The 14,839-nt window shown below is 35.6% G+C and overlaps 2 protein-coding genes across 12 annotated transcripts in view; one reads left to right on the forward strand and one right to left on the reverse strand.

Moving 5' to 3' along the window:
- The first annotated feature begins 361 nt into the window (after positions 1–361).
- LOC113118489 (small acidic protein) lies at positions 362–2,524 on the forward strand. Its single transcript, XM_026287715.1, has 5 exons — positions 362–518; positions 968–1,051; positions 1,158–1,218; positions 1,662–1,771; positions 1,937–2,524. The coding sequence occupies exons 1-5, from the start codon at positions 462–464 to the stop codon at positions 2,138–2,140; spliced, it is 516 nt and encodes a 171-aa protein (XP_026143500.1). The 5' UTR covers positions 362–461; the 3' UTR covers positions 2,141–2,524.
- Positions 2,525–2,683: 159 nt separating this feature from the next.
- LOC113118487 (pleckstrin homology domain-containing family A member 7-like) overlaps positions 2,684–14,839 on the reverse strand; it is a 98,272-nt gene continuing 86,116 nt past the window's right edge. For all 11 annotated transcript variants that reach the window (XM_026287704.1, XM_026287703.1, XM_026287711.1 and 8 more), the window contains 11 exons: positions 14,668–14,769; positions 13,036–13,144; positions 12,763–12,926; positions 12,445–12,630; positions 11,334–11,424; positions 11,127–11,212; positions 10,197–10,415; positions 4,248–4,445; positions 3,424–3,557; positions 3,236–3,348; positions 2,684–3,133 (listed from right to left, as the gene is read on the reverse strand). In XM_026287704.1, coding sequence (XP_026143489.1) covers positions 3,111–3,133; positions 3,236–3,348; positions 3,424–3,557; positions 4,248–4,445; positions 10,197–10,415; positions 11,127–11,212; positions 11,334–11,424; positions 12,445–12,630; positions 12,763–12,926; positions 13,036–13,144; positions 14,668–14,769 — 1,425 coding nt within the window. In that variant the 3' untranslated portion in view covers positions 2,684–3,110. The remainder of the gene's footprint in view (positions 3,134–3,235; positions 3,349–3,423; positions 3,558–4,247; positions 4,446–10,196; positions 10,416–11,126; positions 11,213–11,333; positions 11,425–12,444; positions 12,631–12,762; positions 12,927–13,035; positions 13,145–14,667; positions 14,770–14,839) is intronic.

The raw sequence follows: 14,839 nt of genomic DNA on the forward strand, positions 1-14,839 counted from the left end.
GTCCTCACGGTGTCACAGCTTCCAGACGCGCTCAACAAAGCTTACTGGCGCTCGTGATTCTTTAGCTCCGCCCACACGTCACGCCTCCAGGCGCTCGTGTTTTTCCGGGAAAAATCGGTACAGACTATCTTTCTCTTATGAATATAATAAAACTAAAGACTTTTTGGAGTTATGAAGGATGCAGTACTACTCTATAGGTACTCAAGATTAACAGGATATTGAGTGAAAACGAGCATTTCACCCCCCCTTTAAGTTTCTTGGAGACAGACTTTTAGCCAGAAGAATGTAAAAAAAGAATTGTATCTCCTTATTCAAACTCCAGCCCAGTCGGTGGCGGTAGTGCACAATTAAGTTGGTTTGCCAACTGCAATAAAAAACAAAAGAAGAAGAAAGCGTTGGAGCAGGGAGGGTGGCACACGGAATGTTTGTTTGACCACTGTAGTTCAGAATCTTTGAAAATCATGAGTTCTTCAGACGAAACATGTAAAGGCACGAAACGACCCGCATCTCCAGATGAAGTATGTGGTTTCCATCATCATGCATTTTTTTGTATTTACTACATCTGACCTGACATTTTGGTGAACCAGCAGCATTAGCACATTGTTAGCTAACATGATGTTGTAACTGTTTTTAAATGTTATTATTGTGACGAAGATTTGTATAAGTTATTTGCATAATAACAACTGTAACGTTACCAGATAATTCAGTTCCAGGTTATGTCTGTTAACGTTAAGCTTATTTGCATTCATATATATAAATGTCATTTTAATTTTAAGTGGTGTGCTAATACATACACACACACACACACACACACACACACACATATATATATATATATATATATATAGAGAGAGAGAGAGAGAGAGAGAGAGAGAGAGAGAGAAAGAAAGAAAGAAACATTTAAGTGTATATGCTTTTCTGTAATACCCTGATGGCTCAACTGAATGTGTTTTGACCTGTTATGCAGTCTGGAGCTGCACAATGGGAATCAGCAGATTTAGGGACAGACGAAAGGAAGCAGAAGTTTTTGAGGCTGATGGGAGCAGGAAAGGTACATTGCTTTCTATTAAAGTCATTTCTTTGTTTCAGACAATTATGTAATTTGAACGTAACCACTATCGCCCATTCTCGCTTCAATTGTTTTCATGCACTGGCAGAAAGAGCACACTGGACGCCTTGTTATTGGGGATCACAAGTCAACTTCCCATTTCCGCAGCGGTGAGTCTGGGGCGGAAGTGAAGGGTTGCTGGATTTCAATCCTTGACAGTTCAAAAAGTGATCGTAACCTCCTATTGTGTTGGATGAGACACTTCCAAATCCCTGTTTGTGTGGAGCCTGTGACCATCAGATGACATCCTGTACGCCACATATCCTTTTCCCTACAATGATCACTAGACAAAGAGTACATGCGCTGACCTTTAAGGCAATCACTGGTTGTTTATTGTGCACATAGGACCAGGTTACAATGCATTCTACAATTGTAAAATATAAAACAACTATCTTAATCTAGTTTTATTCTGATATACAACCATCTGGGAGACATATTATTGTGGGATAATTTGAATGTCCATCAATGTTAGATCAACGTCATTGGGAATATGGGGAAATGCTGATGGCCTTTAACTGTCTGTAATGAAGTTGTGTATATTGTGTTTCTGCAGGGGCAGAGGATCAGAAGATTACCACAGAGCTCGAGCACCAGTATCGGCAGGGTCTGGATGGGAAGTTATCAGGAAGGAATAGGAGACACTGTGGACTGGGTTTCAGTGAGGTCAGAACTCTTTCTTATAAGCTACAGGTTGACATATTGTTGATAAATTGAGAGTAACATACTGTGAATTACTCCTGGTAAGCTTTGACTGAGATATACTGTGTGAACACACGTGATCAGGTCTGTTGTTGATTTATTGTGAACCGCTGTGCTTCCTCTTCACAGCCCGATCCACCTGCTGAGAGTGCGAGCGCCGCTGTGCCCGAGAAGTCAGACAGTTCAGAAAAGACCCCTGAACGACCATCAAAACCAGACAAGGAGGAGAAAACGCATTCATCCGACACAGAATCCGAGAAACAGGAACTGCACACAGACTCAAAGGAGGACAAGAAAAAGACTTTTAAAATGGCTTTTGTAAAATCCACATAAATTGCATTGTTTTTTGTTGTAATTTCTTGATCTCCTAAAATGCTGCAGTGAGGTACTGAGAGCGAGCGAGAGAGAGAGAGAGCACATTTTTATTTCCATTCAAATTGAAAAATTGTCGGTTTCAATTTTTTATGCAATTATGTCTGTCATCAAGTTATTCAGACTTGTCTGGTCTTGTTGAGAATGGTTCCTTCTTTATGAATTAAAGGCATAGTTCATATGAAGATCTGGTCTCAGTCTACTAAGCCCTTATGATTTCATATACACACATGATGAGTTATTAAAATTTTATAGAATTATCAGGAAAGTGAGGTACAGAAATTTCCAAACAAAATGTCAACTGTGTGTATTAAAAGGTGTGGGAAAATATTAATAAAGAGTAAAAAAAAATCTGTGATTGTGATCATAAAAAAAAAAGATGTCAGTGTTATACAATGAAAACATGCACTGCATATCTACAAACAGATGAAAACACAATATGCTAATTTAATTATGGTATATCTGGAACGTTTATTATTATTTAATAAGAAGGAAACAACTTTATACGTATTTATGCAAACAAACTTTATTTAGAGCTTGAGCTCTTGTCATTCAATGTATGAAAATTGTGAAGTTGTAATGATCAATCTATATACAAAGACTCAGTTTTGCTGAAATGAAATGCAGTGTACTCCACAATCTAAATAAAATTTAATATTTTTATACATAATACAAAACACTGCAAAAGTATAAGTACCTTACGTCATGATTACATGGTGATAAAAATATCAACTATGTCAGAATAGTAAAACTGAAAGTTTAACTTTCAAAGTGCTCACCAGTAAAATTAATAAAAAACAATCTTATATATAAAAGTTTGAACTACAGAGAACTTGAATGATTGGATCTGAATTATAAATATGTATTAGGTACAAAAAAAACACAGAAAACAATTGATCTTTGGGTTCCCAAGAAAGCTTCTCGACACGATTTAGCACTCAGACATGGCTCTGGCTGCAAAACAAGATATTAAACTTCACTTATAAATACCAGGATGACATTGTGTAAGATAAAACAGTATTATACTGTTCCCAGAGATGCTGGTTAATGTCTCACCGGTGACCTGCTTCCTCTTGATGGAGGCCTCTGTGGCGAGAGCTCGATGGACGCTCATGATCCTCTCCTGCTGCTGCAGCTCTTCATCCAGTTCAGCATCCATAGACTTCCCACTGAAATACCACAACAGAAGACAACATAGTACATCATCCACTTACATCTGCACAAGTCTTATTCACCCACCATACCTCGACTTAGACAGAAGGCTTTTTATCTTTGCTACGGTGCGAGAACGAGTCTCCTTCTCTTCTGGACTCAGGTCTTCATCCGACTCCACATCCATGAGGCGCTCTGGGATGGACACCTTCTGTGGCACACACAACTGACAACAGAGGAATCTCTCAAATAATGCATACATCTGCACCTTAATAGTTAGAATCAACCTTAACACTAAAAAGCCAGCTGTATCGTTTGTGATTTTATTATTTAAATTTATAAGAAGTTATCAACATAATCAAAACTTTGTTGAAAAATCTGTTGTTCATAATCTAGAACATATTTTCTGTCATCTGATTGATCTTTTATATTTTTTAGCAACCGATTCAGGTCATATAATACATGTTTTTGTGGTGAACTACTTTTTATAAAGTGAATATAAGAACTTTTATATTTATAAAATTTCAAGTTGAACACTTAACTGGACTGAAACATCTTTATTTGGCTTTATTTAATCATCCATTCATCACATGAATGATATTAACATGTATACATATTTAGTCTGCTATGCTGTTATTGATTTACATTATAAACCATCAGAATATAATCTTACATTTTGGTCATAAATACCAGCAACTGCACCAAATTAATATTTTTTGCTTAGCTTGGGCCTCTTGAGTAATTTTTTCCCCTCCTCGAATTTGAGCACCATATTCTATTATATACTGTAAGATGATATGTGCTGTGAAAGTCATTAAAAAGATGACATTTTTTGAATATTATTTCACACTTCAGGGTTATAACCTAACTGGGGATTGAATCAGGTGATTTTGGTTTGTAAAAAAATTGACTATACCTCCCGAGTAAGATCAAACTCAAAGATCACAGGCTCCAGCTCCGGCTCCGGCTCTGGCTCCGGCTCCACCTCCGGCTCCAGCTCCTGTGCATTCATTGGCCGGGCCTCAACAGTCAGCCATTCATCTGATCCCGGCCGCTGTGATTCATCATACAAGGCCTGTTTCGGTCGCTGCAAATCAATGACTTTTTTCCATCCCTACTAGGGCGAAGACAACAATGTACAGCATTTATGCAACACACACTCCAATTTCTGTGGAAATGAGCCTTGATACTGGATTCTAAACCTCATGGGTCAGACACAAAATATCTTTGTCATATCACAAAGATGACTAATATTTAGTCAACTAAGTCAGCTGTTTTTATGCTTTTGTAGTTTCTCCTGCACTTAAAGAAATAGTTCACCCCCCCGAAAATAGATTTATTATTAAAAAAAAAAATTTATTTACTCTCAAATTTACCCTCAGGCCATCCAAGACATAGATAATTTGAAGAAATTTAACATAACATCACTTGCTCACCAATGGATCCTCTGCAGTGAATGGGTGCCGTGAGAATGAGAGTCCAACCAGCTGATAAAAACTTCACTAGTAATCCACATGACTATAATCAATTATCTTCTACAAAAACACAAAAGATGCATTTGTTTATTGCAAACATGCAGCTGTTCAGTTCAGAAGTCATTAACTGATGAAGTCGTGTAAATCGTGTGGCTTGTAGATTTTGCTGGTTTTTGTTTTAGCTGTTTGGACTCTCATTCTGACGGCACCCATTCAGGTTCAGTTTATGAGTAAGAGATGCAATATACAGTATATATAACAGAAACATACTCATCTACATCTTGGATGGCCTGAGGGTAAGTTTTATGCAAATTTTCATTTTTTGGGTGAACTACTTCTTTCAATTAAAGCCTGGTTTTGTTGACAAATTGGTCAAAAGAAAAAAAAGGAGAAATTAAGCAATTGTGTCACTATTACAAATCACACCCATCACCAAATTAGAACATGCTATAGAATTTTGTAGTTGAATACATCTAACCATGCAAAACGGCTTACAATCAACTCGAACAATTAAAGAACCATGCAAACCCACTCATTCATGTATTACTCAGCTGTCAGACTGTACAGTACAGTACAGTAACACTGCAATGAAATAACAGTATTTAGAGAATTCGATTTATTTGTGCCTTTAGTGCAAACCTCAGAATTAGAAAATGAACAAAATACGATAAAAAGACTCGAGTTCAGAGGTTGGAGTACTGATGTACACAATATTATATTTGTCTTACAGCTAGTTTGCTATCACAGTTTTGTTGATAATTAATAATGGTTCTTTTTGTCATTGTATACAGTTCATATAACAACATACAACATCACTGCCTACTGACAAACAGGTCAACAGTGATGGTGTGGTTAAAGACCCCAAGAAATGCCTTGACGAGTGGAAAGTTTTTTTGTTTTTTTTTGTCTTGCATTGATATACTATTCCAATATATATATATTTTTTTTTAAAGAAATGTTTACTTTTATTCACATTCAGCTGATCAAAAGTAACAGTAAAGACATTTATAATGTTACAAAAGATTAATGGCTACCGAATTTTCCCATCACAAGAACAAATGCCATTTTAAATTATATTATATCAAAAACTTACTTTAAATTCTATAAATATTTCATAATATTACAGTTTTTACTTTATTTTGATTAAATAAACAGAGCCTTGTTGAGCGTTCGAGGAAAAAATCTTGCCTTACATATTCCCTTTTATTGAGTTTGAATTGATTTTCCTCTAGTCAGGTGGTACAGTATTAGGTTTGAGGAACATTCTCACTCTGTTTTGTTTTTCAATCCAGTCATTAATATTTTTGGTCTGTTTTTCCAGAAGTGAAAGTCTATAAATTGTACATTTGGCCTGAAAGCACACCAGCATGCAGATGGTCTCAAAGCTAACAAACTATTTTAATTTATGGGGTATTTTGGCCATAAAAACGGTTACGTGGAAAGTTTGTATCAATCAATGATGTCAAGTTTGTCAGTTTGAAACTAGGGTTAGTAAAATGTTACACCAGTCTGATTGGCAGCTGTTAGTGAAACAACAATAAAACATCACCGTGATTTTTAGAGAAGTGGGTGAACGTTTTCAGTTTTCACTGAGTGAGCCAAACTGGAATTGGTGTTAGTAGTCTAGAACGAATAGATATTTTTCCTAAGATAACTGTGAGTAATGTAGTTTTTAACTGCTGTAATATGAAAACCATTGTTGCTCATCCTATTTTTTTAGGTTTATAGCTGATAGTAGTTATAACTATCTAATAAAGAATCTACATGTTAATTGTCCCATGAAACATAACAACGAGGCGATGTGCAGCGTGACTCAGAAAGATGTGAACTTAGTATTGCATGGGTTTCCAATTGATTTAAGTGCTTGATTGGAAATGTATTTCCCAAATGCAACCCTCAACATTGATGTAACCAGTCATTAAGTGAGAAGTCAGTGAGCAACAGAAACACCTTTGAGTGCAGCATAATTAGAAAAGAAAATAGACAAAGGTGATTTTAAGCAAAGAAAACCCAAATATCAGGCAGCTCCTGCTGATTACTCTGATTGCAGTAAATTGAGAGGTGGTTAAGCACTACTTTTGAACCCACCGACTCAGAAATAATGCTTGCTAATCAAGACACGATGGTCCGGCTCAAATGCTTTTTCCTACCATTAGCAATTAGCTAACAAAACGACTGACTAAGTGAGTGCAAGCTCTCATGGCCACATTAAATGGACAATAGAGTGCAACAGCTGGGTTCCAAAGTAACAATCCCATTCATTTTCTCCATAAAGGAATAGATTTTTATCAAATAACTTATAAAGACAGACCTACTGTGAGCTAAGAGGTTATTAAGCAATGGAATATGATTTGTTGAAGCCATTTACTTCAAGTTATTTCAACACATTTTGAAATAATCCTCTTTAACAGCAGAAATCCTGCATGTGAAAAACTAAATTTCAATTATTCTGCAAAATAATCTCCGTAATTCAGAGAATCGCATGAGGCCTATTTTGTCAAAATTTTTTATTTTTTTTAAATATATATATATATATATATATATATATATATATACACATATATATATATATATATATATATATATATATATATATACACATATATACATATATATATATATATATATATTAGTGCTGTCAATCGATTAAAAAAAATTAACTAATTAATCGCACAATTTTTTAAAATTAATCGCGATTAATCGCGATTAATCGCAATTAAAAGACTGAAACTTTTTGGATATGTAAATGTAAAATGTAAATAATTAATGTAAACTCAAGACAAATAAACTATTTAAATTCAAAATATGATTGTTTATTGGAATTTTTGTTTAACTTGTAACACAGATTTTCTCATGTAAACAACATACCTGCAATAAACCATCAATATCCTCCAAATTAACTGTTGGCTTGAAAGCCATATTTATTACAGAAATAAAAACACAGGCATGTAAGTGCCCTTTGAATTTCAAAACAATCAATGCCAATAAAAAACAGAAATTATTTCCATGTTGAATTCTAAGTGGACTGCAAAAAAATTCCAAAGTATAGTCATTGCCAGTGCTTTAAGTGGGCTGGTACACACAGGTACTCAGTACTGCCACTTCCAAATATAGCTCTTGAGCATACCGCCACCTCTCCGTGCGCCCAGAACGTGCTTGTAGCGTACCGGTACGCTCATTTGGACATCTGTTTTAATAGAGGTTTTAATCTTTTACCTGCACTGCCGATTTTCAGAGCGCCCTTCACAATGCAAGCTTCCTAATTCATCCCACCCAGAGCAGAAACTACATTACCCATTCACCCTTAAGTTATACAAGTGAATAGCGCATGTGTCGCTTTTCCCACTGTTAAGTGTCAACAACTCAACGTGGCCGGAGAAGGTGTGTGAAACTCGTTGTGAGTTATACTAAAGCAAAATCTTGAGTATTTATTGTCTGATAAACATTAAAAACTGTCTGCGGAGGTTGAGTCGTCCTGCAGCCCCCGCTGGATGCTCATTGGCTGCAGCATCTTTTTTCTAAGTTCTAAAAAAATACCGTAGACGGCAAGGCACAAATTTAGATATTCATTTATCTAATTAATCTATAGCCTATGCACAAAGACAATATGATCTTTTTGTACCCTTTTTGTTTTAAAGCTTGATGAAGAGAGAGAGCGCAAGTTGCTGCAGCTGAGGAGGACAGTGATGCACGCGCACAGGAGTGATTGACAGTTCGCGGCACTGTGTACAAAAAATACTCCGCTACACAATTATTTCTTTATTTTCGTTTAAGCTTATTAACGTTAGCGTTACAGAAAGGTCTGATTTACGCACTGTTACAGTCATTGTTTTTTTTTTTTTTTATTTAAACAATGACATTTGAGTTCATGATTTTAATGTTGCTGTTTCTTGTGGCAGACTGAATGAAGAGTAATGTTTCTTGTGGCAGACTGAAGAGTAATCCGGCAGAGTTTTATACTGAAACTTTCCGTCTAAAAGTCCTTCCTTGGTCTTATCCATATTTCTTTGCAGCTTGAACACACATAGGCCACAACTGGAAATAAAAAAAAACTGCAACCGCGTTAATTGCGTTATTTTTTTTTAACGCGTTAAATATTTCAAATTAATCGAATGCGTTAACGCGCTAATTTTGACAGCACTAATATATATATATATATATATATATATATATATATATATATATATATATATATATATTAGGGATGCACGATAATATCGGCACAATATCGGTATCGGCCGATAAAAGCTTAAAATGACCAGTATCGGTATCGACCTATATGAATATTTCTGCCGATGAGCCAAACCGATATTCTCCAAGTGAAATAATTGACCTGTTTTTCAGATGTGAATGTCTGTCTACATTTGTAAAATAATAAATTTATGGTAGAATCAGTACAGAAGAGATACATGGATTTCTCTTCAGTAAAATTAAAGTTTAAATATATCAGTATATATTTGTATATATATCGATATCGGTATCGGCATCGGCCAAAATTATTTTGAAAATATCGGCATATCGAATATCGGCCAAAATCCAATATCGTGCATCCCTAATATATATATGTATATATATATATAAATGCCAAAAATCATTTGGATATTAAGTAAAGATTATGTTCCTTGAAGATATTTTGTAAACTTCTCACCATAAATAAATCAAAACTTAATTGTTGATTCATAATATATATATTAACAATCACTACTGGAAAAATGAATAGTAAAACTACTTCCGGAACCAAAGTTGGTGCACTCCATAGTTTCATTTGAAGTCAATCTCAGAGTGTTTGAGCTGAAGCAGGATTTTCTGACACTGATGTTCAGGTTAGAATGAAGAGGCACTTCATTGATTTATTCTTCTGTAAGAGATGATGATTAAGAATGATTGCACACAGAAACACCTTCATACCAAGTTAATTACCAACAATAATTAATTTGTTGTTAATACGAGGCAGCAGGGTCAATAATTCCCACCATATTATATGTTCATATAAAATATAGCTTTACAAATTATTTCAGAAAATATATATATATATATAGATTCTAATAAATAATTTAGTGAATTAACATTTGAGAAAACAGGCATAAAAAAATGTTTCAAATCCATTGTGAGAGATCAGAAAGGCAGTCAATAGTGTTATCCATTTCTCTTCACATTCGAATATATTCACAAGTCTGTGCAGGAGAAGCCAGGAAGCCAGTTCAGGACTGTAACTCTCCATGTGTCTGTCCACATTCTGGCCAATCCTTAAATACACCCACAGCACATGCCCCCCCCACCCCATGGCCTGTCAATGTAAAACTGTGCTTTGTTAGCATGTTAGCTTTGTGGCCTTATGGTGGAGGGCCATAGCGAGGGTCCCTGTGTTTATTTGGAAGCGAGTAACGTACTGATCCTGGGTCAGAGCTGACTGGTCGAGTGGAGGTGCGGGAGCCCACGGGCTGTCGCTCACCCTGACTCAAGTTACGTTTGCGCTCGCGCACTAGAGCTCTCTGGTGCCTTTTCATTCTCTCCAGCTGCTCCTCCGCACTCATCCTCCCTCTCTGCGGCGGGTGATCAGGCTGAGACTCTCCCAAACACAGCCGCTCCAAGGCACTCTTTGGTCTCTCCTACATGGGAAAGGAAAAAGATTCAACTTTTTACATGTAGCTACTGTAAGCTGTGATGGCTAAGAGAATTTTAGCTTTTTAAAAAATATTAGAAAAAATTTCCACAATGCACAAGGATAACTGTTACACTGTTTGCAGGACCACAAGCAAAAAAAAAAAAAAAAAAAAGTTTTATATTTATATATATATATACACACACACACACACACACACACACACACACATGGTATAATATTTATTTATATTCTATTCAATTAATTATGACATCATTTTGAATAGGATAATATGATAACATAACATAAAAAAAATCACAAATGTAAAATAAAATAGATAAAATCTAATATATATATATATATATATATATATATCGTATTTTTCGGACTATAAATCGCACCTGAGTCTAAATCGCATCAGTCCAAAAATACATCATGATGAGGACTGGACTATAAGTAACATTTATTAAGAACCAAGAACCAAGAGAAAATATTACCGTCTACAGCCGCCAGAGGGCGCTCTATGCTGCTCATTGTTTATTTCTCTTGGTTCATGTCAAATTAATTTTGATAAATAAGTCGCACATGACTATAAGACTTATAGTCCGGAAAATACGGTATATATATATATATATATATATATATATATATATATATATATATATATATATTTAAATAGTTAAATGAAGAATAATTTCTACAGTAATCAGGTGCTCACTGTTGTCGAAAACGCTGAATCTGCTCTCCTTAGTGAATAGGAAGTCACACCGTACTGGTTAATTCTGGATGAAGAGCCTGATAGACCTAAGTGATCACAAATTTTTTTGTTTTTGTTTTTAGGTATACTGGTATTAAAACTTGTTAAATTGCATTTTACCACTAAAAGCATCATGTGTCTTAAAGATAACCTTTAGTAATATTTCACCTCTTCGTTGAAGAGTCAGGTAGCCTCGGTCCACTTGATCTGTTCCTGCTCCGGGAAGCTCTGGTTCACTCAGATAAGACCGCAGTTCCACCTAAAGCCCAAACATTTCATTTCATCCTAACTGCAGAATAATCAATCACAATGCAAAGACTAAAATGTAATGGTTACACGGATGGTGTTAAAACATTAGGTCATTAAATTAAATAACGAATTAATTATTCAGTAACTGCGAGTCAATCTTTCTTTCGTTCGTTATCTGGCTCGGCTCGATGTTAATCTTCAGTTCTCTCTTCACAGCAGTTCAGTCAGTGTACTGTTTGCGTAAATGAATTACTCCGGGATATTGGTTTGTTTGAACTCAGAAGGAGTATCAGCCACATTAAAAAAGTTAACAGCTTCAGTCATTTGTGGATTAATGCGTGTTGGAGACGCAAACCGTTTTAAACGATTCAGTTCGATTTGGTGAACTGGTTCAAAAAGATCTGGTTACATCAAATGATTCGTTCGTTTTGAACTCTCTCACAACAGACCCGGAGGAGAAGACAATGATGAATAAAGTCTTAGTTTTTGCTATTTTTGGACCAAAATGTATTTTTCGATGCTTCAAAAAATTCTAACTGACCCTCTGATGTCACATGGACTACTTTGATGATGTTTTATTACCTTTCTGGACATGGACATTATACCGTACACACAGCTTCAATGGAGGGACTGACAGCTCTTGGACTAAATCTAAAATATCTTAAACTGTGCTCCGAAGATTCATTCCACGGGTTTGGAATGGCATGAGTCATTGGTCTGCAGATTGTCTCGGCAAAGGAAAAGTGCTCACGAACACAGATTTAGACAGATTTGTGAACAATATTTGAGAGAAATATGCCTTTTGTGTATATAGAAAAGGTCTTAGATCTTTGAGTTCAGCTCAGTGTTGTGTTTATAATTTTGTTCACTGTATATATAGATTTCTTTTTTTATTTCAGCATTATTTAAATGACTGAAAACAACATTGAATAGTTTTAGTTTCAGTTAACAATGACAACACTGATGTTAAGAGTGAGGTTCATTGTTAACTTTACAATAACAATGACCTTCATGAAGGAGTTAAAATTACCCTGCAGTCTCCATTCACATAGCTGCTTTCTCGGTCTCGTTTCCTCTCATCAGACTGTCGTTTAAGGCCACGGACAGAGGTGTGTCTGATGACCGATGTCTCTTTAGGTAGGGGCGGGACAACAGGGGGTGTGTCCTCATCATAGAGGAGGGGCAAAGGTGGTCTGGGTGGAGCATCATCCTCTTCCTAAAAAACAATATCATGCAATTAAGTAAACCATTAAGTATTGTTAATTATTTGGCTTTAGCAACGGTCTTTTGTTTAAAGTACCTTACAGTACAATAATTTCAAGAACAGCACCAGTCAAGCAATACATACCCATTTTGGCACAGAGTGAGGATGCTGAAGATCTTCATTGTACATGGGCAGTGATAAGGGACTGGAGGTAAGACTGCGTTGGGGTGACCGTACCTCGACTGCGGATGGGGTCATGCACCGAGAGGGCACTGTCGACTCAATCATTGAAGGCACAAGTTTTCTCTCTGGACACAAACATTGAGAAGCACAAATGCAAGAGTTACATACTGTTATATTAACAAGAGCAAGCTCTGTAGTAGGTTCATTGACTCCAACTAACTAGTCCATTCTTACCTGGGTTCTTCACTGAGTCTATGGTGATTTTGAAGGTTTCTTTGGATGAGCTCAGTCCGGTCATCACATCCTCTATCCTCCAGAGCTCCCTCCTCAACTGATTTTTCTCCTTAGAAAAAAAAAAACACCTATTCATATGCTATTTTTATTCTTATATCCAGGATTATTATCACTAAAACCACATAAAAACAATTAATTACTTGAAAAAAAGTAAAGGCCTGTTCACACCAACTATAACAATAAATATATAGTTTTAAAAATTGATTTAAGTTTACGCTAGTGGCACTTAAAAAAAAACAAAAAACATTGACAACCCATTAGAATCCGATGACTTTATGTATTTAAAGCAGAATGTGATTAACTGCTGTGCATGTTTATGATAAACAATGTTAGCGTGTGTTGGTGTGGATGCTGATATAGTTATCATTCTTGGTGTACACACATGAATTTGTGCCTTTTAATGTGTTTGAAAGAAAAAAGCCTTCCAAAGAACACAGTAATACATGGCCAAATAACCTACTAAGTGATTATTCAAATAAAAAAGAATGTGTTCTTCAGTAGTCGATGCGATGTTGAAACAGTTCTTAAACCAGAGATGATTCTTGTAAATCCAGTGGTCAGTGACTTGTTTCTGTGTGAATGTCCATCAAACTGAAAGACTCTATGATGGTATACAAGCGGTTGGCTATTTTAGAAAGGAACATTTAAAAGATGAAAAAAAAAAGGAATTAGGAACAATCTATAAATCCTGAATAATTTATCAATTAATCAATAAAAAAGTAACTGCAGATTGATTATGAGTATTTTAAAATGTATTTTAATCTAATTACAAATACTTAATTTTAAGAATCTGAATATGTAATCCAGATTACACGTAATCCGTTATTACCCAGCTCTGGCCAAGTCAACATTTCTTATTCACATTTAGTTTAAGCTTAAGAACTAAAATGAATTGAGCACAATAAACTAAAACTAATTACCAAAACTAATAAAAACTACAGAAGAAAATATAAAATTAAAAGCTAATTTAAAGTATTAAGAAAACATAATAGTATTTCTGTCATGAAAACTCTTGGAGGGTTTAGCATAGTAATGTACATGACTGTTAATGTATTTGGTTTTAGCAGAACAGATCTGCTACGCTGCTGCTGCAGAGCAAGTACTTCTACTGCCAATACATCCACAAGAAATACTGCTGCTGCACATAAAACATAGGTAAATAACCCACATATCATACATGATCAAGCCAAAGCAGATCTATACAGGTGGAGCTGGGGAAGGTGGAGGCTTTCTGAAGTGTGCTGCAACTGCTACCACAAGCATTAGCCAAATATCTGAATGTTGAGCAACAAACTCATTGTTTACCGATACAGGAGAGAACCAATCAGCTGTGATGTGATAATGATGTCCTTATGTCATATTGAGTTAGATCTATTGGACTGCGCCATCTAGCGTTTCATGCCAGAACCTTTAATTTCAATGTCACTAAAATAACTTATTCTAAGTAAAGCTGACTGCATATTTTTCTGTAAAAAATGAATAAGTCAGCTAATCAAATAGGTGAGAGAAAATCATGATAGCAAAAAAGACAGGACTATAAAAAAGAATGCAGAAATGGAGAGAAAAAAAGACCTGAGGTGATGTGCAGAGATTCATCTGAGTCTGCAGGACGTCCCTCAGCTGTTCCACTGACTGCTCCAGCCTGCTGTAGTCCTCCCACGATCTCTCCATCTCCTGAACAACACAAATATATGAACAATTAAAGCTTATTTCACACCAACAAATCAGTTTACTTATTATTTAC

This window comes from Carassius auratus, chromosome 18 (genome assembly GCF_003368295.1).
Source record: "Carassius auratus strain Wakin chromosome 18, ASM336829v1, whole genome shotgun sequence".
Classification (NCBI taxonomy): domain Eukaryota; kingdom Metazoa; phylum Chordata; class Actinopteri; order Cypriniformes; family Cyprinidae; genus Carassius; species Carassius auratus.